The sequence below is a fragment of the Tauraco erythrolophus genome, chromosome 3 (genome assembly GCF_009769465.1).
Source record: "Tauraco erythrolophus isolate bTauEry1 chromosome 3, bTauEry1.pri, whole genome shotgun sequence".
Lineage (NCBI taxonomy): Eukaryota > Metazoa > Chordata > Aves > Musophagiformes > Musophagidae > Tauraco > Tauraco erythrolophus.
Window position 1 is genome coordinate 8,129,299 of NC_141467.1, and position 27,148 is coordinate 8,156,446.

The following is a 27,148-nucleotide window of genomic DNA, read 5'->3' on the forward strand; positions in this document are numbered from 1 at the left end:
GTTCTCCCCCCACCCCGAGGTGAAGATCTGTATCTTAAAGCCTGATGTCAAATTTTGTTTCGTTTTCTGAATTTATTCGCATGGGACGCGAGTTGTTGGAAGGCGTTTTCTGACTAGAAAACAGCTGACAAATGTGGAGAAGTGTCTTAGTTTTCTCATGCTTCCTGAGTAATCTCAAAAGAAGTTTCACCCTCCTGTAGTTTTCTTAAAATATTGGAACATTTCACTCAATGAAAGGATAGTTGCAGAAACATTTCTTGCTGATCGCTGATTTCCATAGCTGTTTGAGGATGAAAGGGAGAAAACGGGTATCCTTGTTTTCCTTAATAATTCATATATATCATAACTTTTCTCTCTTTTTTTTAGCATACGGATTAACTGACCCCTTTGACAAGTTTATGGAGCTGCCATCTCTCTGCTTGCTGTACTTTCCATTTCTGAGAGGAGAAAGCGGTGTATGAGATTAGAGGAAAATGCCTCGGACAAAGCAGATACATCCCAGAAATCTGAGAGGTATGTAGCTCTCAGCTGAGAAGGAAAAGCTCTTGGGAGACTCAGTTGCAGTTTCAATTACGAGGATAAAGAAATATGTATTTAAGAAGTCTGTTTTGATCCAAAAATAGTTTGCAAGCAAGTTTTAGGAATCATCCGCGAGACAGCTCTTATTTTGAGAGAAATAAGTGGAATCTCTTCTTATTCCTACAGCCTGTGTGCTTGACAGCATTCTTGATGTCCTCCAGCTTACAGCAATAACCAGCGTGAACTTTGAAAATGCAGAGGAAAACGTGGTTTCCTTACCAAGAGAATTTGCAGTTGAAATACTCAGGGAGGTGGGAAATGCGTGTAACGTAGAAGCAGCATGAGATCTGACAGCCGGTAGTTGTTTTTCTTGATAGTAATGGGTTTGGCTTGCTTTTGAGGGGATCAGACTCTCCTCCCACGCATGCCTCCCCACTGTTTATCACTTCTGTCACCCACGCTACCTCAGGAATTGCTAGGTTTGACCTTGGTCTCCTCGCTCTCCTGCCTCTGCACAGCCGGATGTTAGCTCGTTGGCTATAGAAAGGAGCAAGCGGGCAAGCGACCTGCTCCGCAAACTGGTGAGGTTTTATGTCCAGACGTTTCCTTGAACAAAATCCCAGTTCACTTAAGCGAGCCTGGGACTGGCAGGTGAACGTGAGGAATCCGATCCCGTGATTATTTGTTAACTGTCTTGGTACAAGTGGCCCTGGAGGAATTAAATGAGGGGAAAAATACATGTCAGTTGATGAGCAGACATATATGTTGAGGGAGAATGTGCGTCCATCCTCACCCTCGTACGCAGCTTTCGGGATAACATGCTTCCACCTGCACCCTCACGTGTGGCTGTCATCAGCTTTTTTTTATGCAAACTTTACAGTTGCAGTCTGGAAGTATCCCTTCAGAGAACAAAAGTGATTACAGAACCACAAACGTCAACGTTGAGTTTTAGGGGCAGGAACAGCATCTGATTCCGGTTTTAACTTTTTGTGCCAAAACCCAACAAACCTCCGCATGCGTTTCGGTTCGTTTACAGTTCAGAGGCTCTCAAGCGCACGTGCACACCGCTGCGTCAGAGACCTCTCGTTTGCGGACTGTATCGCTGCTACCACTGACAATCTCTGCTGGAGAAGACGTTTTTGCAGCGTCTTTATTCAAGAAGTGCTGAGCAGCATCGTTCAGTGTGATGGATAAATCTCCATCGCACTGAACGATGCTGCTCAGCACTTCCTGAATGGGTAAATCTGATAAATATCCTGATGGATAAACCTCCATCGCAGATCAGGAATTTCACATTTGGTTGATGCTGTTTCACCTTCTTACTGAATGTGAAGCAATAAATTAGAGCCCAATTTTTAATATTCCTGCTTACCAAGTTTCTGGTGTAGCTGAGCTTATGTTTTCCTTTCAAAAATAAGAGTGATCTAATTTTAGCACTCCGTCTGATACTCTTGTATTGCTGGAAACTTAAGAGGAGTTAAGTCTGTCATAAAGCTTTCTATTCACTTAAGTAGATGCATTTAAAATAAATAATCTAATTAAACTCTTAATTGTATAAGAAATAAATTGCCTTTTTTTTTTTACCTTGCATAATTTCCCCAGTCATTTAGCTTTTATCGCCCCCTGTAATAGCAGTTTTCATCAGTTCCTATTTTCCACAACTAATGGAGTTCCTGAATGAATTAAGATGGGTTAACTGTTGAGAAGGGAAATAGACGTATACAGCGAGCCCATAATTTGAAATGATGTTGGAACGATTAAATGATTGTTAAAACTACACAGGTGCTGCAAACTTCAACACGTTGCGAGCATGTATTGCTACTATCATGGGTTATTAGAGGTGAAGTGATTTGAAAAATCAGTTTACTTCTCATTAGTTATGCCCTACTTCCATTTTTAGTCTAGATAATGAGGAAAACTGGATTTCAGTTTCTTTAGTCATTTTATCAGTCTCAGAATATCACAGAAAATATTTGCTTAAACTCTCGGGTTTTACTGGGACAGATTTCACAGGTCTGTTTTCTGACAGCTTATTTTTATGTATGCAAAGTTAGACCGGTCTTAAGCTGACAAGTCTTAACCATTAAAACTTTAAAAACTGCGTCGCACACCTGTGGTTTAATCCATGGTAATTAATACCAATGATAACTAAATCTGCAAAAAGAGTAAATGTCTGTGGTCGAAGGTGAAACTTGTCAAACTCTTACAACTTTTGGAAGACAAAGATGTCAGATTAGGTAACGTGTATTTTTAGGTGAAAAGGTATTTTTAAGTTGTCTAAACCTGATTGTCACCTTTTGTACTATGTACAAAGAACGCTCCGTGGCCTTACCTGGCTTCTCCCTCCCTTGTCCCGATTCCTCTCATTGCCCCATCGCAATCAAATCACCAATGACTTACCTGGAATTGTCCAGAGCCCATCAATGTTTAACTTTTTTGAGAGGTCACTGTTGAACAACCCTTGACACTCTATGCTGTTGTGCATGGGATGAGTTACTTGGGTTGCACTTGGGGTCCGAGTCAGTCTGGAGAATAAACAACCAAGTCCAAGAACCTAAAATATTTTCCCCTAAGAAAACACCAGCATCGTCCCTCTCTCCCTCCCCCCCAAAAAGCCACACAGGAAAAATAAAATAACCCGTAAACACTCCCCCCTACACACTCCCAGTAGTTAACTTGAGGTTTCCTGTAGCATAGGAGTAAGTTTTGAAGGTTTTAATATTGGTTGTGTTTACTGTAAGCAACCTTATTGTCTGGGGAAATGTTGGTTAATATACAGAGCTAAATGTAAGATTTTGGCAGGAAACCTTAAGGCTTTTCTTTCTGTGACATGGCTGTATTTTGCTCGGTTTGTATACTTCTGAGAGAGCTGACAGCCTTTGGCGGATTAGCAGTGGCCGTGAAGTATCAGGATCAGTGAAGATCAAATTTATTTTTTGTGGTTTTTTTTTTTTTTTTTTTCGCATGCTGAGGTCCTCTCCCGTCTCCCCCTTCTTGGCTTTCACTGTCTGTTTATAGATGAGTCAATATAATGCTATACTAACCGGATTTTTACAGCAGGAAAAAGAAACTGTATCAAGAGGACAGGATATGGGAAGCATTATTTTGCAAATTAAAAAAAAATAATTAAATTAGTTGGCCGTTTGTTATGATGCCTGTGTGTTAGCGACGTGGTTTTAATGCCTGACTGCGGCTGAACGAGCGTGTTGTATCTGAAGGGTACCAGTAAGGCATCTGCTGTGCTGTGCTCGTTTCGTGACGTCGTTTTGTCACATCAGCCTTCCCCGCTTCTCGCTGCAAATACATCCTGAACGTGGGAAACGTTGCCGTTGCCCGTGGACTGCTTTGGTGAGAGGAGCTGTGCGCAGCGTCAGGCTCAGTCTCCTGAACGGCTTAACAGTCGTGGCCGTCCCTCGCAGTAGGGATGAGCGGCTAAAATTTGAGAGAAATTGGTGTTTTGCAGGTCTCAAAAGGATATGGATTGGGTGCATGCAAGTTCCAAAAAAATGCTTAGTAGTTTCAAAAGCGAAGGCCAAAGACATGCCGAGGAAAAGAAGAGCCTGGCGTGGGTTACCTGTCGGCTGCGTGGGAACTGGAACTGAACTTATAAGCAGATGTTCCTGCTGTTGCCTTGGTCTCTCGAACCTTTCAGCCGCGTATCATGTTGCTAATGAAAAGCATCATCAATTCCCTCCCCCCCGAAAGTAAGCGTGCTGTGAAAGAGGAAAACATCTGTCGTGTTCAGGCATCCAGAGGTTGTCGTTTCTTCATTTACTTTGTTTGTTGTATGAAGTTTTAGCTCACTAAAACTAATGAAAAGACTACTTTGCATGTGGTTGCACCCTAAGTTTCCATGGCCAATGGATACGCAGGTGTAACAAAACATTTCACAGAAGCTGTAATGTATTCCCAGAAGTACAGTTACGTTAGAGAATCATGCTTTTAGCAGGGCTGAGTGGGCTTGGTTTGTTGTCAGACGGTTGTGAGGATATAGAAGGGAAAACAAGTCATGGTTTTGTTTACTTAGAAGTACCCAGTTGCAGAGTTTAAAATGAAAACTCATTTGTTATGTGTACAGTGTTTAGGCAGTGCTCTGATTCACCAATACAAAACTGTAACAGAAATATTTTGAACTTTGTCTCTTTCTAGATAAGCTTTCTCTTATTTTTAAAAATACAAGTCGTGTGGTGGGTTGACCCTGGCTGGATGCCAGGTGCCCACCAAAGCTGCCCTATCACCCTCTTCCTCAGCTGGACAGGGGAGAGAAAATGTAACGAAAGGCTCATGGGTCAAGATAAGGACGGGGAGAGATCATTCCCTAATTACTGTCACGGGCAGGAGAGGCTTGACTTGGGTCACTTAGTTTAATTTGTTACCAATCAAATCGGAGTAGGGCAAAGAGAAAAGAAAAACAAATCTTAAAACACCTTCCCCTCACCCCTCCCTTCTTCTCGGGCTTAACTTTACTCCTGAATTCTCTACTTCCTCCCTTCCAGCAGCGCAGGGGGATGGAGAGTGGGGGTAGCGGTCAGTTGGTCACATGTCACCTCTGCCGCTCCTTCTTCCTCACACTCTTCCTCTGCACCAGCATGGGGTCACTGCCACGGGAGACAGTCCTCCACGAACTTCCCCAATGTGAGTCCTTCCCACGGGCTGCAGTTCTTCATGAGCTGCTCCAGGATGGGTTCCTTCCACGGGGTGCAGTCCTTCACCAACAGACTTCCAGCATGGACTCCTCTCTCCATGGGTCCACAGGTCCTGTGGGCTTCCCATGGGGTCGCAGCCTCCTTTGGGCACATCCACCTGCTCCAGTGTGGGCTCCTCCATGGTCTGCGGGGAGACAGCCTGCCTCACCGTGGTCTTCACCAGGGGCTGCAGGAGGATCTCTGCTCCAGCACCTGGCGCACCTCCTCCCCCACCTTCTCTGACCTTGGTGTCTGCAGAGTTGTCTCTCTCACATGTTCTTAATCCTCTCTCCAGCTGCAGTTGTGCAGGTTTTTTTCCCCCTTCTTAACTCTGTTATCCCAGAGGTGCAACCACCATCACTGATGGGCTCAGCCTTGGTCAGCGACGGGTTCCACCTTGGAGCAAGCTGGCATTGGCTCTATTGGACATGGGGGCAGCTTCCAGCAGCTTCTCACAGAAGCCACTCCTGTAGCCCCCCTGCTACCAAAGCCTTGCCTCGCAAACCTGATACACAAGTTGTTGCCGTTTCTGCTTTTTCTTCTCCATCAAATATTTCTGTTTGGAACAAATGACGGATGGGCCTGTGAAGTTCAACAGCTGTCTCCTAATCTTTTAACACTTTGCATTTGATAAGGAAATGCAAGTATAATGTGAACAGCCTTGCTCAATAGCTTGATAGCTTTGCAGTAATCTGAAAAGCGTGTGTAAGCTTGCTGGGAAGCTGGATGCATTGTGGGTCTTAGGATAGCCGGAAGAGCCAGGCATCTACTGTGTCTTAAGTATGATTTAACAAAGTGCTTTGAGTTGGTTTAGAATTGTAATGTGCTTCCAATACTGGAATAGGCCGTTCTACACAGAAAGCTAGCAGGTTGATTCTTCTTATTAATGTTTGGTCATGTAGTCTATAAAACTTGTATCAGTTGGCGTTCTGTGCTTTAGTTCATGATTTGCATCAAATGACTTAAAAAAAAAAAAGCTGAGATTGTTCTAAAGACTCACTTCTGTAACTTGTGCTTGTTTGGTTCAAAACAAATGTGCAAGCACAGCGTTTGACTTATAGGTCTTGGTATTGTTTCTGACACAAAAATGGTACGCTGCTATAGGGTGTTTCTGCGGGGCTCTTGGTGCAGTATTGAGGCATCAGAAGTGCTAGTGGTGTGTGCTCCGTGGCATACCTGTGGACATCTGTAAAGATGTTGCTTGCGTGTCTTGCTCAAATTTCTGGGGCATGTGTGAGACAGGTGGAACAAGAAGTCAGAGCTTTAACTCAGTGACTTTGTTATATAAACATCCCTCGATTTAGCAGCAGTTCTTGTTTCTGTATAGCGGATTGTTTCTTAAAGTTCCTTGTACAAACTGAATTTGAAACCAAAACCTCCCTCATGAAGGTAGAGAGAATGCGTGGCTGTTGGTATATCATCAGCTGGAGTACCAGAAGATCCACCTGTAATGCAATGAATAGACCAGAGCTCTTGTAGACCATAGAAGTAGTCTCTGCATGCCTCCTATTTCTCATCTGGGATGTGGAATGCTAATGTTTCTCTCTTTTTATTTGTTTTTGTTGCACTCCTTTAGAGTGTACGATATTTAGGCCGTTTCTTCAAGGTGTGTATGGTCCAACATCTTGCACATTAGAGATCATTTTGGCTGCAGCCACTACTTTCTATTGTATTGTGAATAATATCTATGTTTACGTGTGAAAAACTGTGTAAAATACTTTTCAGTGTAAAAAAGGCTAGATTTAAAGCTGTGATTTGCCACCCTTTCCCATTGCCTATCCTGTCCCTGTGTCCCTAAATTTGATCCTGTAAGTGGTTTCAACAGGACCTAGTCCTGTTCACTGCACAGGATGGTTAGAGCTTATGTCAGGGGCCACAGGTGATGGGCAAAAGCCTGCCAAGGGTAGATTGCAAGAGGGGAAAGAACGGAAGGGTGGATAAAACTGTTCAGTATTGCCTTGAGACAACTGCATTTGATTCCTGCCTCTGCCATCAAGTTTCTCGTGCGAGACTGAGCGATTCTTTTACATCAAACCTTTGCAGCCACTCGCTAAGTGCACGTGCTGCATTTTGCCTGGGTTGAGATGCCCGGGCACAAATTCTGAGTTTTTACAACTGCGATTGGTCTGCTGTGGCTACAATTTGGATGCAAAGCACTGCAAAAGTGCTAAGTACCTTTAAAACAAAAAAGTTAAAAAAAAAAATTATAGTCTAGGTGACTCAAGTGGAAGACCCAAGATCAGCCAACACATCTGGCAAATCTTTTAATCTCTCTATGTCTCTGTTTTCTGCCTGTAAATTGGAGATCCCAGTATCACATCAGCTGCTAAAGGTTGAGAAGATAAAGTTGTTAGTGTTGTGAAGCAGGTACTTGTGGCTAAATAATGGAAAAGATGATGAAGAAACTGGTAGTAAACAGAGCCGGGCAGGGAGCAGAGCCCATTTAGCACACTGGCTTAATTTGCGTAAACACCGTTACTTTTGGCATTCTCCAACTTCTTGCTGCTTCGCTTCACCATCTTAACATTTAAAAGGTACTCTTAAAGGTTACTTCCTGGCTGTTAAAATACCAAACTGAAAACCCAAGAAATTCCACTGTATTGAACCACAGCGCTTCTTGTATGAGTCATCGACGTGTTGGGACCTCGAACTGCGACGTGGGCTTTGGCCGCGCGAGCCGTGCAGGATGCCGACGTACCCCGCGTGGACCGGGCGCCGGAGGGTGGAGAAAGAAATCGCTCCCGTTGGTGAGCGTTCATCGTCGTGTTGCGGAGTTTCGAGCTGTTGCTGAGAAAGCCCCTGCAGCCAGGAGGGAATACTCGCTGCAGGAGAAGTCTCTAGAGAGGAACGTCTTTAATGTCATGATTTCCCAGTTGGTTTTGAGACTGGTTTAAGCCATTGCTGCTGCTGGAGGAGGAGGAGGAATTGAAGCAATCTTGCCTTCCCCCACCTCGGATGCATGTTCCCCTCCTCGCTCGTGTGTTCACTGGCCCCGCGGTGGAAGGAGTAGTGGCACCCAGAGTGAGTTATACTGGTGTCACGGATGGGGTGTTAGTTCCCAGATGCTGGTGCTGGAGCAGGTGGTGGCGGCAGCTGGGGAGGGCCAGTGCAGACCCAGGGTTGTCTCAAGCCTCTTGCTTGACCTTCTCGTGAAACTGTGTTGGAAATCTCTATCTGCCAGATATAAGCAGCATGTTTTTTGAGATTCTTTAATTATCCAAAGTCAGGTAGAAGTTTTGAGAACAAAAAGTCTGTTCCTTATTTCTGTTTGTTTTGTTGGTTTTGGTTTTTTCTTTTTTTTCCCTTCAGAACCCACTTCTATTGACAAATTTCAAAACTGGGAAGCGATGGAGATTTGTAATGGATGACTATAAGAATTTTGGTATACTGGTAAATAAACCAGGAGGAAACTGAACTGGTCTCAGTTGACACCTCGGTTAAAAATAAAATAAAAAACTCCCACTAAAATTTGGCGTAGACCTTTGATTCGGAATGAAAATGAAGAAAATTTGGCTAAGATTTAAGCAATTAAAAAGAAGTCCGGAAAACCGAACTTGATTGTAGCTGGCACTGTCAGCTTTGAATATATATTTATAGATATCTGCATATGCACGCTAAGTATTAGGAGAAGAAAATGGGGATAGTGCAAAGAGAGTCTGCTGGATACAGACAGTGGCAAAAATAGGTGCTTTCAGAGGGAGTTGAAATAACATGAAGAAGAGGGATAAGAGAATGGTATTCCAGCTAACAGGATTGCAAAGAAATACCTGCAAGAACTACTTGATGGAAGAAAAAGAATGCAGGAAAGAGCTTAGTTCTGTACTCTTGATAGTAGGAAACAACAAATTGTATTTTTTATGGAATATAACATCATTATAATTGCAGTTAGAGTCAGGCTCGAGCTGGAAGGAATTGGTGAAGGTTGAGGTTAAAAAAAACCTGAATTCATATAGAAATGAAACCAGCAATGAACTGGGGCTTGAAAACTGTGCATAAGCCGGTTAGATTTCTTTCAGAATACAGTGAAGTGGAAACAGTGCAGATTTCTGCCTAACCTTTACATCCTCCATCTTCTTTATTTTTAATTGAGCATGGAGTAAGAAACGCTACAGAATTTAGCATTTGCTGAAGCATGAACAACAGCATGTTGGGAAGGTCACGAAAAAAATTGTAGCTGTGGAAAGAGAAACAAAAAGTAAGATTTCAACAGTTGCTCCTTCAAACATTTCTGTTAGAGCAGGCAGTTGGCTCTGGGGTGAAACGGAGTCCAGTCTTTTGAGCCCTGGAACAATTACATTTTGTAAGGGTCAAGCTTCCTTACGAACATTTAGAAAAAAATTTTTTTATATCCTTGCATCTCAGAATAGATTTTGGTTTGTTGTGGGTTTATATATAAGGTAACTTCTAATGTTTGGTCGTGAACTTAATAAAAAACCCCACAACACCCCCTTCTAATATGCAAATATTAGAAATTAACATGTAAATAGCAAAGTCCTGGATAGGCTCAAGAGGCTTGGTTAAGGGACCCTCCTCACAGGTATTACGGTCATTTACATCTTAAATAGCTGTTAAGAAAAAGGTGAAGGCTTCTGGTCTCATGTTTTTCTTAATTTACTTTTTCCTGCTTTAAAACTGTGCCAGTTTCTCTGTGGACACTCATGTCAGTATTTTCAAACTTGTAATGCACCAGCCCACTGGGCTTTGCAGTTGTGGGCTGTGTTACTGCATAGCTCTTGTATGTAGCCCAATAAACTTTCCAAGAGCATTGCTACTGTTTAAAAATACCTAACGTTGCAATGAATTCTCTTCAATAAAAAAGTACCAAAGGAGCTTTAAGGCATAGTAGTGTTTCCTTCAAGCTGTTCGCCGTGTCACAATGCTCAAAAGGTTTTGTGTGATAAAGTACTTACCTGCTGCTCCAGGTGAGGATTCTCAGGCTGTGGGAAGTGTTCCCGGTTCTCGGCAGGATGGACGGATGTGCAGGACCTTGCCCAGGGAGCTTGGTAACAGCACACAGTTGTCTGCGGGTTGGGGGGTAGTGTCTGTTTGACCTGACACTTTGAAAAATCACTGAAGAACTATTTTGTTCTAACCACGAGTCAGTCGTCGTCACCAAAACAGTCGCCCTGTAGCCCGACTCGATGTACTCGGGAAGCTTGGAAAAAGGCTAGTTCTCTGGTTTTGGGGTTGTGTTGCTTCATTTTGTTTTTTTAATCCTGGAATTGTTCCTTTTCATGGCACGTATTTTGAGTTTCTTCTTGAGATCAGAGAATTTGATTTCGAATTGCCAACTGCTGTAAATATTTATGCTGGAAAACGTAAAGGAGACTTCCTAGGGCTACATGTTTTTGTGGAGCTAGTTATACCAGGATGTATTCCTAGGCGTGTTCATTCTTTGGCACGTTGGACTTTTGTAGCAAGCGTTTTGGTTCAGTAATGGCTTATGAGATTATGAAGAGAGAAACTCAGGCTTTTGCTCAGTTGGAAAAGTAAGATTTTCCTTGCTATGTTAAAACATGAATAAACTGGACTTTAAATTTCCAAATTAAATGAGTTGGGAGAAGTGCTGTCTTTCCCTCCATTTGTTTAAATGTATCATAACTCAGAATATTTACATTAAGAAGAAGTGGGTGGGGAGAACCCTACGGCAGCTGTTTGGAGCCTTCGGTGAGGCATTTGTAGGGGAAGTGGGGAAGCTCTAGTTAGCAGGTGAGGTGGTTACTGTTTGTTTTTTATACAAAATCTTTTAAAATGCCCTTAAAGCTTCTCTCAGAATGAAGCTGCTCGGAGAATAGGACGTCTTGGCAATTCGCGTATGACCTTTGGTGGCAGACTGGAGAAGAAACGCCTTTGTAACAATCCGCAGGCTGTGAAAAGCAGAAGGGGGATTTTTCTTAAGGCAAGGTTGAAAAAGTCTGTGTACTTGAAAATTTCATCTTAAGATTTTGTTGATACTCATATAATTGAATCTGGTTAATGCAGTGAACTGGATTTAACACCTTTGATTACCAGCAGAAGCAGGGAGTAGAGAATGCATGTTCATATGTTAAATACCCTGCAAACCCTTTTTCCTCTGAATCCCGTGTGCTTAAAAGATAAGTTCCCACCAAATTCCCCTTCGTAAATCCCGGGGCAAACCTCCTGGGTTGCAATCGCGAGAGGTTTGGAACGAGCTGCGGGGCGGAAAAGGAGCCCGTGGCGTAGCGTCGCTACAAAACAACCATGTGTGTTCCTAGTTACCTATGAAATATGTGGCTTAAGCCCTGCCAGCGGTGGTAGTCATGGAATATCCAGAGCACACCGCATGATTTCCTCTGGTTTTTGGCCTAATTTCGGGGGGTGGGAAGTAGGGTAAGTTAATGTTGAACCATATTGTTTTTAACCACTGAGCTCTGTTAGGTCAGATGGGAGGTTGGACACTTGGTCTTAGCCTGAAGGTTGCAATGCCAACACAACACAGAGCCAGAAAAAGAGAAAGAAGTGTTTAGAAATGGCACTGATACTTCTGTGGCATTTTTGCTGTTCTGTTACCTATAAGGCATCTCCAGCCGCTGTGCTTTTTGAAGAGGAGTGCTTGTCTCTTACACAGTAGATGTACAGATTTTACCTTTCTCCCTGCTTCAGGATTTCTTACAGAAATAAGTATTTCTGTCCCAGATCTATGAAGGAAACACAACGGTGTACATATTAATTGCGTTTAAAATATTTCACTCTATAATTTTTATTAGCAAAATACATCATATGCCAAAATGTTCCTGTAATTCTCAGTTGGTGAGAGGCAGAGCTAAGTATGTATACCATAATAGTTTAATGCCTTGAATCTTAAAAGAGAATTGCCTTCTTCAGTGTGGCTAGGAGGCAGTTTAGGAACTATGAAAATACTAAACTTTATTGCAGGGATGATTTAATAATTTTCAAACAAATCTTTATGTAGTGTACCCAGCAGGCTTGCTGAATTTGTCTCAAGTGTTGCATACATTTGTTAGGGGGCTGGGATAGGACCCTTTTTTTGTGATAACAATTTATGGAATGTTTCGTTACGTTTTTCACTGGAGGTTTTTTCTTTCTTTTAAACAAAATATATTTCTACGCTGATAAAATCATACATTTATTTTAGAACACTGCGTATGTATATTATGTCCAGGTGTATGTATCCATCAGCATGTTTCAAAACAGTGTTTTCCTTACATACTTTTTCCTTTTTTTCTTGAAATTCTGGAATATAACCTGAAACAGTGCTGTAACTTCTGGAGATACCAGAGGAATTGCTGTTCTGGTACAGGATGATTTTACTCCTGACTTATGAAATGCAGTTTGTATGAAGTATCTCTCCCGCGAGGTCTGGTACGGGGATTGCTCTAAAATCTGACTGCTCTAGGGAAGAAACCCATTGCTGCAGTGGTGGAAGGAAAGAGGCAATTTTTGTTGTTTGGCTGATAACTGTTGAAATGCTCAATCTTCTTTCTCTTAGCCTCATTAATTCGGCTAGTCATTAGGCTTGCTCAGAACTCTGCAGTCTTAACAGTTTATAGTTTTCTGAAGCTTTCAGTTGTCTTGGTGTATCATCTGCATATGCAAGAGTACTGTCAAGGAAAACTCCGAAATTCCTTGGCGTCTCCTGTTTGGGGCCTTTGCCGGAGGGATCCCAGATCCTAGAGTGAGTGAGCACCGTAGGCAGATAGGGACACGTCCCAGAGCTCGTGGGAAGCTTTCACAGGCGTCCAGGTGGGATATGGCCTCAGAACAAAACATGTTTTAATTATTAATATTTTTCCAGTATCCTATGACTGACTTCTATCATGCCTTTTCAAAAATAAATGAATTGCACACTCCTCTTAAAATCTATAATTTTAACTTTTTTTCTTCACAACTTTTTTTTTTTTCCCCTTCCCCTAGTGGGTTTTTCTGTATTTTTTTTTTTTCCTCCTCTGTGCTTTCTTTCTTCTCTCATTCTTTTTCTCTAGAGTGACTTCCAGTTCTCACCATCTATGGCCATTGCTTCTCTACCGTTCTGCCTATTAATGCAAATATAACCAACAGTCTAGTGGGTATCTAGGACACGGGCAAATTCATAGTGTTTTCTTATTTCTGTTTGCTTTTTCCTCCTGCTCCTAAGCCTCAAGTGTTTGATGTTGCCAACGTCTTCTTTGCTTTGGTTTGCTCCCTGAACAAAGTTGCAAGTATAAAGATGTTTCTCCTGAAGTGACCCTGAGTTTACATGACGAGGCCTTAAAAAGTAGAGATAACAAAGTGTGTTCCTCGGGAGTAACAGCTGTACAGTGCTTTGAGAAAGCAGAACAAGAAATTGGCTATAGAGAAGCATGTTGTACTAAGAATCAAGGTTCAGAGGGTTGAAGAATGTGCTGTCTGTCTGTAACGTGCTTGGGAAGCATTGCAAGTAATGTATTTTCAGTATATCTGAAAACTGACCCCATTATTTTAGGCAGTATTTCTACAAACAGTGTCTCCAAGATGGAAGAGCAAATGTGCGCATGATTACGTTTCCTATAGGTCTGTATAAACACATTTAGGACTGTTTGGAAGTGCAAAAAAAAAAAAAAGAGTTAATATTGAAATATTTTCCCAACTTTTACAGTAATTTGTGTAGGTTTTTTCCTTTTCTTTTTTTTGGGGGAGGGAGGGCGGTGGAGGTAGAAGTTCTCGATTTCCCCATTCTGTAGGAGATTCACATTCTAGCAGCATTTCTTTTGAATGCCCAACCTCTGTGCTTTATTAAAATGCTGACCAGATTTGCACAGTAGATCTCTCGTGTTTACCGTCTTGAGCTGTCAAAGGGGACTTCAGCAGAGAAGGGAGAAGTTGTGATGAGAAGTGCACCACGTGCCTCGCAGCGTCCTCTCCTGTGTCTTGTCTGGAGCATCGAGGGTAAAAGATAGATAGATAGATAGAAAGAAAGAACCTGTTGAGATCCTTTCTCCTGGACCTTAGTATATCGCCTGCAGTCAGGCATTAAAAGCTTATAAACGAGGCTTGTGAATTTCTGATTTTCAGTTTGGGAAATCACAATTTGCACAGCACGCCAGCAACAGTCCTAGCTCACCGATGTTGGCCTTCTGTGGTTGAATGCATCAATTATAAAAAGCTATTTAAAAATCCTTAGGAACAGGGAGGAATCTGAATGTTGGTGTCTTATTGGTGGAAAATAATAGCTTGAAAAGGATGTAGTGGTCAGTGTTTTCCAGAGCTGAAAGTTTCTGGTTAACCACTTATTTCTGCGAGGGCACTCAGAACGTTGAAGTGCTTTAAAATCTACTGATGTGAGGAAAAGGGGCAGAGGAGACAAAGCCTGTTTTGGAGCTAACAGAAAGGCTTAATGTAGACACATGGTTACATACTCGTTACCTGCAAGTTAATTTCAGTCCTGCGTTTCTAGCAAACGCTGACGTAAAACCTGTCTCTTGAGCCAATGTTATAACTAATCAGCTTTTTCTCCAAGAGGCTTTAAAAACACAGTTTTGGCAACAGTAACTAAGATAATATTTTTACAGAAGAACCCCCGGTAAATGAAAAGAAAGCAAAGCTGGTAATCGGTTTTGATTTTCGGATCTGCATTCTGTTGTTTAAACGTCTACATCTTGATTAGCACGTATGCTGCGTGTAAATATGCAGTTTTACTTTAGCAGAATTCGAGGCATGGAGAATGGAGATGATCTTGCAGATGCTAAAGACTGGGGATGTGTGGTAAAAAACATGCAGGAAACGTGTCCACCTCCTTCAGCCTTGTAAAGCGATTACCTACATGACTGATATTTTCACTTCGTTGTGGGATTGTGGGGTTTCTTAATCAGATTTGTGGGGGTTGGTTTTATTTTGGTTTATTTTGGGTTTTTGTTGTGGTTTTTTTTCCCCAATTTTACTTAAAATGAAGTTTTAACTGAAGTATTAAGGTTTTTGTTCATGAACTAAATGTCTCCTCATTTCATTAAAGGTGAAGAAAGTTAAGCATATACAAAAGTTTGTGAGATTTTTCTGGATTATTTTAAGAATTTCCAGTTTATGATAGCATCTGATCGTTTAAATCTGCATTTCCATTGAGAGACTTGCTTCATGTATGTGTGCAAAACAGTTGCTATTTCTTATGTTTTTCATAACATTTCATTTTTTTCATGTAAAAGCACCGAGTCTGATACCAGTTGTTAGGTACCGGAGTCTCTAGCGGTTTGCTTTGCCGACGCGCTTCTGCTGCAAAGATGAGACTTTTGGCCCAAAAGAGCATGTACATCTTTCTGGGTCGCAGATCCTGGCTTTGTGAAAAACTGACTGATTCAACAGAAAGGTTAGCCTGCCACGTAAGCACACCATAAAAAACGAGCGTCTGACAGCTCTGTGGCTTGAAGTCGTGGATCTGACACAGGCATATGGAAAATTCATGCAACTGGGATACTGTATCAAAACAGTTTTCTGTAGAGAGGCAAAACCAAATCCTTTCCCTCCCTTCCTCCCTCCTCTGCTTTCCCATGACTCTCTGTTTTTATGTTGCTTGCTTCGCATGTTTTCCCTTTTAAATGATTCCTCTTTAAAAATCAACATCTTACACAAGAATCAAACAGTTCCTCAAGACATTTTTGGTGGAGTGATTAGACTTTGAAGGGGAGTATTCACATGGAGACGACATCAGGAAGGTGGGATGCTTTTGGAAAGCCATGGTTCCCTTTCTGTTTAAGGTGACTGTCCAGAAGAAGAGACAATGTTCTGCACTCGTGTATTGGGAAGGGAGTTCCTGCGTAGGATAATTTGGCTCTTTTTCTTCCAAAGGAAACTCGATTTTTTTTTTTTCCTGTGCCCTCTGATTACACAGACTTTTCCCACCCGGTGTATTTTTGTTGCATTGCTTTTGTATGAGTCTTTTACCTGGGCTTGTAGAGCAAATAGTTTTGTTTACACAGGCGGACTTCTGTTGTTTTTGGTGAACTGGCAGAGGTTTTGAGAACTGTGAAGGGATAGAAAGTAAACATGGGCGAGCAACAAATGAAACATTCGCCGCTCTCTCCTAGCAAGCAAGTCTATAACTGATCTTGCCGACTGACTTTCTATTTTTTCCTCCCTTCTTGCCTCATTTTTTTTTTAAACTGTTAGACATAAGCACAAGATCAAACCCAAGTAATTAATAATTGTCAGTTTTTCTGCACAGGTAATACCTAAAATACTTGGTGTTCTGTGTTTTCATTATTACATTGGCGTTGGAGTACTGTTCAGCGCAGCCTACTTTCTTCTCTCTCTGCTAGAAGAAAAAATGAAGAAAACAACTGGAACTGACTCAGTCATTCACCCTGTCATTTTTCTCTATCCTCCGTGAAGGTGTCCAAAATCAAAACAATTCAATAGTAACGTTTTTCACCAGCTGTCATGGGGGCTTCCATATGTTTTGATGCGCTTCCCTCAACAGACCTTGTGAAATAAGGTATTGCTGTCACAACTACCACAAAGTCGAGAAGCAGAGCCATTAGATTAAGAGACAGATTGACCGAGAACGTGTAGGCACCTGCTCTCCACTAAAGCCTGAGGGGCTATTGCGCCCAAAGCCCTTGCTGGATCAGGCCCTGGAATGGTTGTTTAGGGTCATGCTGGGGAATGAAGCCACGTCTTCCCCTGCTGCCCCACGTTAGCAGCGATCATGGCTGACCCGGTGTTTTCCAACAGAACCTTTTCCCAAGATTTTTGGGCTGTGTGGCTCCATTGGCAAGACCGTTGTGTATTTGTGCCTAGCGTTATGGGGTGTAGATTAACGAGGTGTAGATGTGTTTGTCCAGGGGCGTGTTGCCTGACTGCGCCCACGGGATACGCCTCCGAACAGCATCGCTGGTCCCAGGAGCTGCCCAGTCTGCTCTTCCCTCTGACAAGTTTGGTCTGAGGGAAGCTCTCTGTGGCGAATGAATTATTGAAACGAAGCGCCTGAAGATACAGTTCGACTTTCATTCATCCTGAGAAGTTAATTAACAGCTGGATGTCTTACCACTGAGAATTAATTCCCACCAGTAGTGGCCAGGTCCTCTTCCGTGTCCCTGCAGCTACAGTTATGCATCTCTGGTTTGGCTGGGGTGTTTTGGAAGCCTGGCAGGTTGAGGGGACCCTGGCTCCAGTTACGTACAGGCGGTGGATCTCCGATCTGGATGCGCCCTCTGTGAAGCAGCTGACTTTGTGCCTGGGGATCTGCACTAGCCTAGGGACCACAAAACAAGTCACGGAGGGTTTAGAGCCTCAGGCAAGACAGAAGGGGATAGATTTCTGGCACTCTAAAGGTCAGAAAAATTATCCTCCGTCGTCGTTGCCATCTTGGTGACCAGGAGTGCTGGGGAGCTTGGCGTGATGCTGTGTGGCGCAGTTGACATGGGCTAGGGCTTATCTTTATGCATGCCCGTGTGAGAAAAAGTGTGTTTGGTAAACAAATTTTGAAATGCCTGGTTTGTGCCTTCTGCTTAATATGTAAATCCCACCGAGGGAGCTGCATGTTCTCTTACTTAGCATTTTAAAGTTGTGGAAGGCTAACGATGCTGCAGGGTGGGTTTGTGATGGCACGCTGTAGCTTTTTGTGTCATATCACTGGCCCAAGGTGTGTGCAAACCATCCAGGAGACCGCTAAAGGCTGGAGAAAGGGGCTGTCGCTTTCCTGGCACGTTACTCCTTTGCTCCCCTGGTAAAACTGCCTGATACACGTGCTGCTTTGCTTGTTTTGGTGCTCTTACAAGCTATACTAAATAATCACTGTAATAACAATGTGGACTTTTAAGTGAAAAGGCCACTAGAAAAAAGCTGAGTTTTTTCCGGAGACGAATCCAATCTCCCCACCCGTTGTTCTGTCTTCAGAAACTGGAGCTCAGGAATTGCTACAGTGGTGCTCTTCCAAGTCAGGGTGGGTGCTTCATCCCCTTCCTAATAACTGTGCTGCTGTGGTGGTGAGGAGCTACAGCCATGCTCCCAAGCTCAGCGCCTACAAAATTCTTGTACGGTCACCAAAAAAGTATTAGTTGGCAGTTAAGTTCCTTTCCTCAAGGAAAACTTTGTCTGTACCTGTCTGTGTCTGACACTAATGTTGGAGCATGCACCTGATAGGAAGAGGAAGATAAACATTCCAGCTGAGTCATCTTTGCTTTTTTCCTTATTATCCCTTTCCATTCATGCTTAATGCCCAGGGAAATATTTTTTCATCAAAGATTCTTTTATTTGCTTTTCTTTTTTTTTTTTTTTCTTAATATCAAGAAAAACTATATACAGAGTATCTTACCTTAAAAACTAGATTAAAAGAACATACTTGTGCAACTAAGACAAGAGCTGGAAATTAGAAAAGCATATTTGTGGCTTTTCATTCAGTATTGATGCATTTTATGTGTACTCTTGTCCTGTATTGAGCTGAGGCTTTTACTTTGCAGAAAAAGAGAAGCAGGTACTCATGTCAAGAGCATAATTCCTAGTTATTTTCAGCAGGTGCTTAAACACGTTTGTAAATTCCAACTTATAGCTGAGCAATTCACCCTCTGCTCCCTGTATGTAAATCCGTAGCAGAGGACACAATGAGGGGTTTGAGTGTATAAATGATACCTTTTTTTCAGTGTGGAATTCCCATTGAGATGCCAGGCCTAAAAATAGCAAGTGTTTCCACAAACAATTCCTGCGCACTGCACGTTGAGTAATACAGCTACAAGCAAGGAGAGGGCTGCTCCTGACGATTTCCCAAATGAATGCAGGAGTCCAAGCTGAGCTAGTTTATATATAGTTTTTATTATTGGTCATAGGCTCTTACCAGAAATCCAGATGCGCTTGAATCATGCGGGAGGTTAATGACACCAAATGACTGTGGTTGCAGGATGAAGGTTTCTTTTATGTACCATAGAGGATATGGTAACTTCCAGTTAATGAATTAAAATATTTTACAGAATGCAAATGAGCAAGTTAAGGCATGTAAACAAAAGTTTCCAGACTTGTTTTCAAGCTAAGCGTTTGAATCGCATGCTGTTGAAATGTGAGGCTTGATTCAAAGAAATAGTTTTGTACCAGTGCTGTCCTTTTCCAATGGAGTGTTTCAATAAATAAATATTTAAAAAAAAAAACCCTCAAAACATTCTCAGTAAATAAAAAGGAAATTCAAAAGGGAAAAGCCAAAGGGAGTAAAGGAACTTTACAGGGCAGGCAATGGTCCTTCTAAAATAGTAGAATAAGGGAACCTGAAGTGCTTCATTTAGGAATGTTTCAACATAACAGAAATTTTTGAGTGGCTGCTAATTTGAAATACAAAGTTCAGGATGAAAGTTAATAAGCTTATGAGTTCAATATTTCTCAGTGCTTATATCCAGTAACAGTATAGGCATGTTTATGCAGCATCAAAAACCCTTAATTTTTCTTTTTCCTGCTGCTGCCATACTGTATATCCCTTGAGGGGAAATCCTGGTCCAGTGATTGTGGAGTTTCATGTCAAAGTATGCTCTCTCCAAATTAAATCCCTGCAGAAGCAGGTGAGCAGTGTAGGGAACACCCTCATCACAGCCGCGTCCACCAGCTAGAAGTTTTCTTGTTGCTCAGGGTGGTGGAGACAGGTCTTTTGACGTACCCTTTGCTTGTCCATTTGGCAAAGAAATTGATGAGAGTGATGCTGTCATTGGACTGGTTTCACCAGTATCTTTATTTATATCAGAATGGTTTCAAGTACAGTCTATAACTGGAAGCAGCGTGGGAGAGCTCGGTAGCCCTTGCGGAGCTGTGGATTTTTTTATCTCCGTTTTTGACACGGCTGAGGCCACCCCGAAGGTGATGGAGCAAGCCTTGCAGACCCGCCAGCACTGCCTGTCGGGGCTCGAGTGGGTAACTGTGGCTCAGAGGCCACTCGGGGTGGTACTTCCAGCCTAACAAATGCAGGTTAAAACTGTCAGAATTGGGCACTACGTACAGCAGCAGCCCATGAGTACCAGCGCGTGCCCCTGAGCAGCTGTATTTTTCTGACTCGGTGTATTTACAGTCCAAGGCGTAAAAATAATGCTTGAACTCTTTCTAAGCTTATTTCTGGCTATTTTTTGGTGGAGTATTTAGGTTATTGTCATAGGCTGAGATGAGCTGCGTGTTTCTTCTGTGTTACGAAGCTTTGACGTAGTGACTTTTTGCTCACCGCAGCTTCTGTAGAAGTCCACTTCCGAGGAAATGGTGGCGTTTGCACCAAATTCTCTGCTTCCTTTGGAAACGCAGAAAAAGGAAAATGTTTTTCCTGGTAGCGACTGGTCTAATTTATATTTCTGTTTGTTTGACAGTACATCTCAGATTTACAGAGAGGGGTTTGTTTCAGGGTCCTGTTAACCTGAGAACTCTTGGTTTTTTGTTTTTTTTTTTTTTTTTATTCCCAGCAGTAGAATTACATTCACTGTTTCTCCTGATTTCTAAACTTTATAGGAACTGTAATGTAATTGTCTCCATAGAATGTCAGGTTGCTATTCATAAGGGACACTTTTGGGGGGGTTTTGGGGTTGTTTTTTTAACCCATGGTTCATCTAGGGATGAGCCAGAGGCACTGGTGGCAATGTTGGAGATGGTCACGTACCCTTTAGCCTTTGATCATTGTGGTGGACAGTACTATTCTGTTTAATCCTGATAAAACTTACTGAAAATAGTCAGACATTTGTCCATAGTAGCATTATTTTTTTTTTCTAAAGGTAATAACGATGCTAATAATCATTTCTTTGCTCCTCAGGCAAGCATAGCATTGATACGGAAGTGTTTTCTCTTGGGACATCAGAATCAAGCCTGGTTTATGTTATTTCTGTATGCATACCTATCCTTCTAGGCTTGTAATATTCTCTGGAATTCCCACAGTTTTCTGCAAACAGCTTTGTTATTAGATGTGTGCTTTCTGAAGTCTCCACTTAGGTTATCTTCAATATCATGAAGATATTGAGGTCACACTTAGCAGCCAGACAGCCCAGGTCATATATATATGTGGGGAAAAGGAGAGGTGGCTAGGGAAGAGGACCAGAACAAGCTGTTATGGAGGAATCGGGACTGTATCATTTACTTACCTGTATGGGAAATGTTTATATCTAGTTATAAATGAAACTTTCTTAGATCTTTCCCCAAACTTGTGTTTGGTTTTTTTTTTTTTTGTATTTGCCTCCAATAAAAGTAGTGGAGAGAGAGAGATGACATAACCAGAGACTGTGGAGCAGATTCTCATAGGAGTATAGATTCTATTGTTCTGAAGAAGATTATTTTTTAGATTACTGATAGGCTTGAACAGCAGCTCTGAAAATATGTAGGAGAAGAGGTAAGAAGGAGGATAGACAGTTGATGTAGGAAACGCCACACAAAATTGGATCCAGATGGAAGAAGTGGGATCTATGTTCTCGAGCTATGGAAAGGCTCTCCCATGTTTATCCCCGTTTCCCATTATTTTCAGCACAATGTGAGGAACTCTGTGCTACATTTATGTATTGGAACTGAGAGTAAGAAAGTAGTAATGGGTCTATTGTCGGCGTGTTGTGCTCTCTTTAATTTTCAGCATCATCGCTGTGCTGTGCTGCCGTAAGGGACAGAATATAGCCTTTGTCCCTACGCAACGTTAGCGGAACCAAGAGCGATGCATGCAGCTGGCAGAGACTTCAGCAACAGAGTCCCCATTCATCACTGCAGAGGAGTTTGTTTTAGCCGTGTTACATAAGCCGTTTGTGGTATAACTCAGGACGTTGCACAGAATAATACTGGGCATGGAATCCATCTGTTGTACTACGTATTGAGAATCACAGAATCACAGAACGTCAGGGACTGGAAGGGATCTCAAAGGATCATCTAGTCCAATCCCCCTGCCGGAGCAGGACCACTTAGATTAGATCACACAAGAACGCGTCCAGGCGGGTTTTGAACATCTCCAGAGAAGGAGACTCCACAACCTCTCTGGGCAGCCTCTTCCAGTGTTCTGTTACCCTTACTGGGAAGAAGTTCTTCCTCATCTTTAAGCGGAACCTCCTATGTTCCAGCTTATATCCTTTTCCCCTTGTCCTATCATTGGATGCCAGTGAGAAGAGCCTGGCTCCATCCTCATGACAGTCACCCTTTACATATTTATAAAGATTAATGAGGTCCCCCCTCAGTCTCCTCTTCTCCAAGCTAAAGAGACTCAGCTCCCTCAGCCTTTCCTCCTAAGGGAGATGCTCCACACCCTTAATCATCCTTGTGGCCCTGGGAAGAAGGGAAAAAAAGATACCTCATTGCAGTCAGTTGCTGGGATAGGCCTTCAAAAGCTAGCGGAACCTGAAGTATTACGACCCTTAGTGACGTCACAGGGCAAGTGCTAGAAGCAGTAAGGAGCGACTGCAATAGGTGGCCTTGCATGGAAATACTCAGTTTTACCCTTTGTGAACCTAATGATAGCTTAGGTCTTCCGTGAGTTACACACAGACTGGACTGGTAAGAGAAAGCTTGTTTCTGAAAATACTGCACGAATTACCATCCTCATGGTGTAACGGGGATGTTTTAGTGGGGCCGTAGGAACAATATTGTGTTTCCTGAAAGTAAATCCACCTGCCTTTTCTCATTAACATTGTGCCCAAGAGTATGCAAAATGTTATTAAGTAGAATGTTTTTGCCTACAATGGAAAGAGGGAAAAAGAGCAGCTGAAACACGTGAGAAGTTGGTGATACTGAAAATACTGCCTTACCATCCTGACTGTTGTCTGACAAAGAAATAAAATGCTGTATAAAACTCCCTTCAGTTAAAGTGATGGGTCTCTGCATTTTGTTTTGGAGGACTTAAAAAAAAAAATTAATAAAATAAGTGAAAGCAGGCATTTCCTAGAGTCATGGATTGCCTTTTTTTGTCTGCCCTTTGCCAGGAAGGCACTGGATATTGTCTGCTTGGCAAAACATCTTTCTTTTTCTTGGCATTTGATACCTTTGGTCCTCCGTGTGACCTTGCAAAGCAACTAGAGATGCTGGAGAACCGTCAAGCAAAAACTAGTTTTATTTCAGCCAGGTGGTGGGTTAAGTTCTTCATTACTGAGTTAGCACAAACAAAAAAAGTAAAGCGTGGCAACAAAGCACAGACTCGGAGGCTGTTGTCGTATACTTTGTTCAACCTGTTTCTCTGGGATTTTGTCCAAGGTGTTTTATAGCTACAGAAATCTGAGGATCCAGCTCTGCGTAGGTGCTCTTTGCCTGGATAATGCTCCCTTTCTAAGGGGGAGCCTGTGCGTAGAATTAAGGGAAGAAACTTTCAGATCATGTTTCTATTGATGTTTTTGAAGCTCCTTTTTACTGTTTGCTTGCCTTTACTTATGTGTCAACTAAGATGCTGGTCCTATCATATTCTTTAAGCTTACCTGGAAACAAATCTTGCTGCTGAGGAGGAGCCTTAAAATTCCTGTATTTTACCTCTTACTAATTCAGTTACATCATGTACTAGAAGAGTTTTATTGAATCACGTAGCACTTTTGTCTTCTAGAGGTATAACACTTTATTGCAATTATATATGACATTAACATGCGTATGTTAATCTAACTGTTAGTTTTAGTTAGAGACCAAACCTGACATATTAAATTGATGACAGACTTAGCCTAGAGGGGTGATATTTCTAAATTGTCTTCACCTAACTGTTCTACAGTTAGTCACTTTTGGGGCTCTGGCCATCGTACTGGTGAATTATTGAAAATAATTTGAGAGTCCATTGTAACTACGGAATTTGGTATTCATAAATATCTATGGGTGGGAAGTGCTGATAAAAATGCTAGGTCATTTTTCATGGTTTTGAGGGCTTCTTTCAATTGGCTGTAAAATTGGAAATACTCGGATGGATCAGTTTGTTTGAAGGCAGCATTCATTCTTTATATGTATAATCCAAGCCTTCTGTAGTTAGGCCATGCAGAAAAGAAAACGGGGAGGTTTTTTTGCGTTTGGAAACTAATTTGAATTTAAAGGAAGTATAAATGTAAAATTCAGGGAATATTCCAACTCTGTGGACGTACTTATTCTTGAACAAAAAAAGAAGTGCTCTGTGTATGTTCAGCTTTATCCATTTTTAAAATAGAATACTTAATTGAGAATATCTACTAGCTGTGCATAGCTAGGCTTTGAGCGAGCGAAATTTCTGTGTGTCTTACTTGGATTCCTTATTTGCCTAAGGAGGCATTACCCAAGCGTTATTCAGGTATCGGATTTCAGGCTGAATATTTTCATTCTGCTTGTTTTGCAAGCACCTAAAATTACTGTAACTGAGAGAAAGGAAAAAAGTGTAGTTTGTGCTTTTGATAACAATATGTATGTAATCAACACCTCCTGGTTAATGAATTAGTTGGCTGTTTCTTTCATACAGCAATAGGAGGGAAGACTGCTGGGATAATCAGCAAGTATTGGCAGAGGGATTCAGCAATGTACATATCGGTTAATATTTCCTTTAAATAGTTTTCAAGTAAACTAGACCAAAATTTTGAAAATGTCCCTCTATGCGTCCAATTATTTTCCAGAAGCTGAGGCAAATTAAATATTATAAACTGTACAGTATTTAATTGCTTTCTTAAACCTCAAGGAAGCACGCCGAAACGTTTTTATTTCCCTTTCACAATGCAGTCGCAGTCTGCAGAATAAACTCTTAATTTTGATTTAAAAAAATAGAACATATTTGAAGGCGCTTTTTTTTCCCCCCCTAAAGAGTAGTTCTGTAATGTCAATATAAATATCTTTTTCTCTTTAAACGGTGGTAAGAATATGTTCTTTCTACAGATACCTGTTGCGATTGCAACATTGCGCGTACTGTGGGCCCAACCATGGGTTACAATTTAGAGTTCATTGCTTAGAGGCCATACAGCATTTGGGTAGCAGGAGGTAAGTTCATCAGCAGGGAATAAATTTATCTTTTGGTGATGGCTACTAAACCTGAGCCCAGAACAGTGTTATGTTCCAGCACCCAGACTTGTCTTTAAACCTTGTCTCATATGGACTGGGCTGAGAAAGGAACCGGAGGAGGGACGGGGCCATTCCCTGTGCAACAAAGAGAGGACAGCGTGGCTGGCCACCGAGCAATGGCCACCCCTTCCGCAAAAACACTTTTGTTTAAAAAAACGCTGTAAGCTTAAGCTGCGGTTCTCTCGTCTTGGCTTTAACGAAACCAAAGAGAAAACCCATATGCCAGTCAGCTGCCTTGGGGCGGGCGTGTTTTTCCCGGTTAGGAAATAGCATAATAGCTTTGTGGAGTTTATTATTTACCGTACATGAATGTGAGATAGAGATTCTCCACTCGGTCGTGGCAACTGTCACCTGAGGATGCCGGTGCGGGGGAGTGGAGGCTTCCCTGCCGACAGCCCGGCTTGCCCCTGAGCCAGCATGTCCCCTCGGGAGCCGGGGTTCCTGAAGCCCAGAAAGCTTTGCCAGCTGTGGCTTTTGGGGAGATCTGAGACCTCTGTGCTGCTCTGATGATGTGAAGGTAATTTAAATCATTTGAGCGTGACCTCGGTGATCTCTGCTTTCTGTTGGGTAGCAGAGACCAGGTCTCGGCATGTTCTGGGGGATATGGTGTGACCTCTTTGTCCTCTCTACTTTGTTGGAAAGCCAAAGATAACTCATTTATTATTTTCTCTTTATCAACCGTGCTGTCCCTCTGTAAGAGGTTTGGTAGCAATGTAGTGAATCACAAGAGTATTTTTATCAAATGTCCAGTAAAAATAAGTTACTGGAAGCACTCAGAATTGTGGGAAGATGTCTTGTGAACATCGTTTTCTAGTACAATAATGCTATAGTCAGGGGAAACCATGCCATGTATTTTGTATTAAAAAATAAGGCCGGTTTAAGCTACAAATGACTGTAGAAGTTGAGATCACCAAGACAAAAGGCACAAATGACTTAAAATTTTGAGTCTGACTCTGTTTGTACTCGACTCGTGTCTGAAGGCTGCCAAATTCTAGATGCCATCTTTCCTGGGAACTAACCAATGCTCTCTGGCATGATTTTTACTTCCCCTTATGTCTATATTTGAAAAAACATATGTGTAGTCCCTAAATGAATATGGTGGTTAACAAGCTATGGATTACAACCCACAAAACATATTTGCTAAAGTAAGTTTTGTAATGCCTAATGGAAAACAAATAGCAGAGCTACTAAAACAGGAATATTGCTATACTTGCCTATATTTCATTTATGAGAAAAGCTGAGGACAAAATCCTCGTCTGAGTTTTTCTTGAGCAGGCTTCTTCTTGTTGGATTTAAGATACTGGAACTCTGGGGACAGAACTTGGTTCTTTGGTACATGTTTATTTTTGCCCTGGTAGGACAGGACACTGCTGTATGGCCAGAACAGCTAGTTACTGACGTTACATGAGCAGTAATTTCATCCTTCATAGTTACATCCTAAGGAAGCAAAGCCAGCAGCGTCCCCCTAAAGCAGCACTGTTAGGAAGTCATTCTTGTAGCCAGCAGCATCTCCTGCTGTTCCTGCACTAAAAGAGGCCGCGCAAAACGTTTGAGCCCTCTACGACGCGCATTGTGTGCAAGCGATGGGACGCGATGCTGGAGCAACTTGGTGAAGAACTGCGGCCTTTGGAGAAAAACCCCTGCCTTGCAGCTAGGGATTCACCCCCAGCTGGTGGGTGGTCTCCGGGACAGGTGGGGGGTGGACCCCGGCTGGGAAGCAGCGTGCTGGGGTAGAGCAAATTTACCCCCTGGTCTTCAGCAGCAGAGCCCTCACTGCCCAGCTCGGGTAGCACTGTAATTCCGGAGCTACTTCAGCTAGTAACTGCTAGCTTGAACGCAGCACAAAATTAGAGGTTTGATTACAAAATGCTTAATGCTTAGTAGTGTTCTGTCGTGGTTTTAGGCTGATCCAGCAACTAAAACTCACACAGTCTCTCCTTCTCCAATAAAGTAGAGAGGAGAGAAAAAAAAACCAAAAGGACTGAGGGTTGAGGCAAGAACAGAGGGAGCACTCACCAACCATGGTCCTGGGCAAAACAGGCAGCGCTTTTCTC

General features: G+C 42.3%; 1 protein-coding gene across 1 annotated transcript in view; it reads left to right on the forward strand.

Moving 5' to 3' along the window:
• Positions 1-27,148, forward strand: part of HIVEP1 (HIVEP zinc finger 1) — a 123,527-nt gene that overhangs the window by 2,302 nt on the left and 94,077 nt on the right. The window contains exon 2 of the mRNA XM_086608914.1: positions 367-513. Within this exon, the coding sequence (XP_086465040.1) occupies positions 474-513 (40 nt within the window). The 5' untranslated portion in view covers positions 367-473. The remainder of the gene's footprint in view (positions 1-366; positions 514-27,148) is intronic.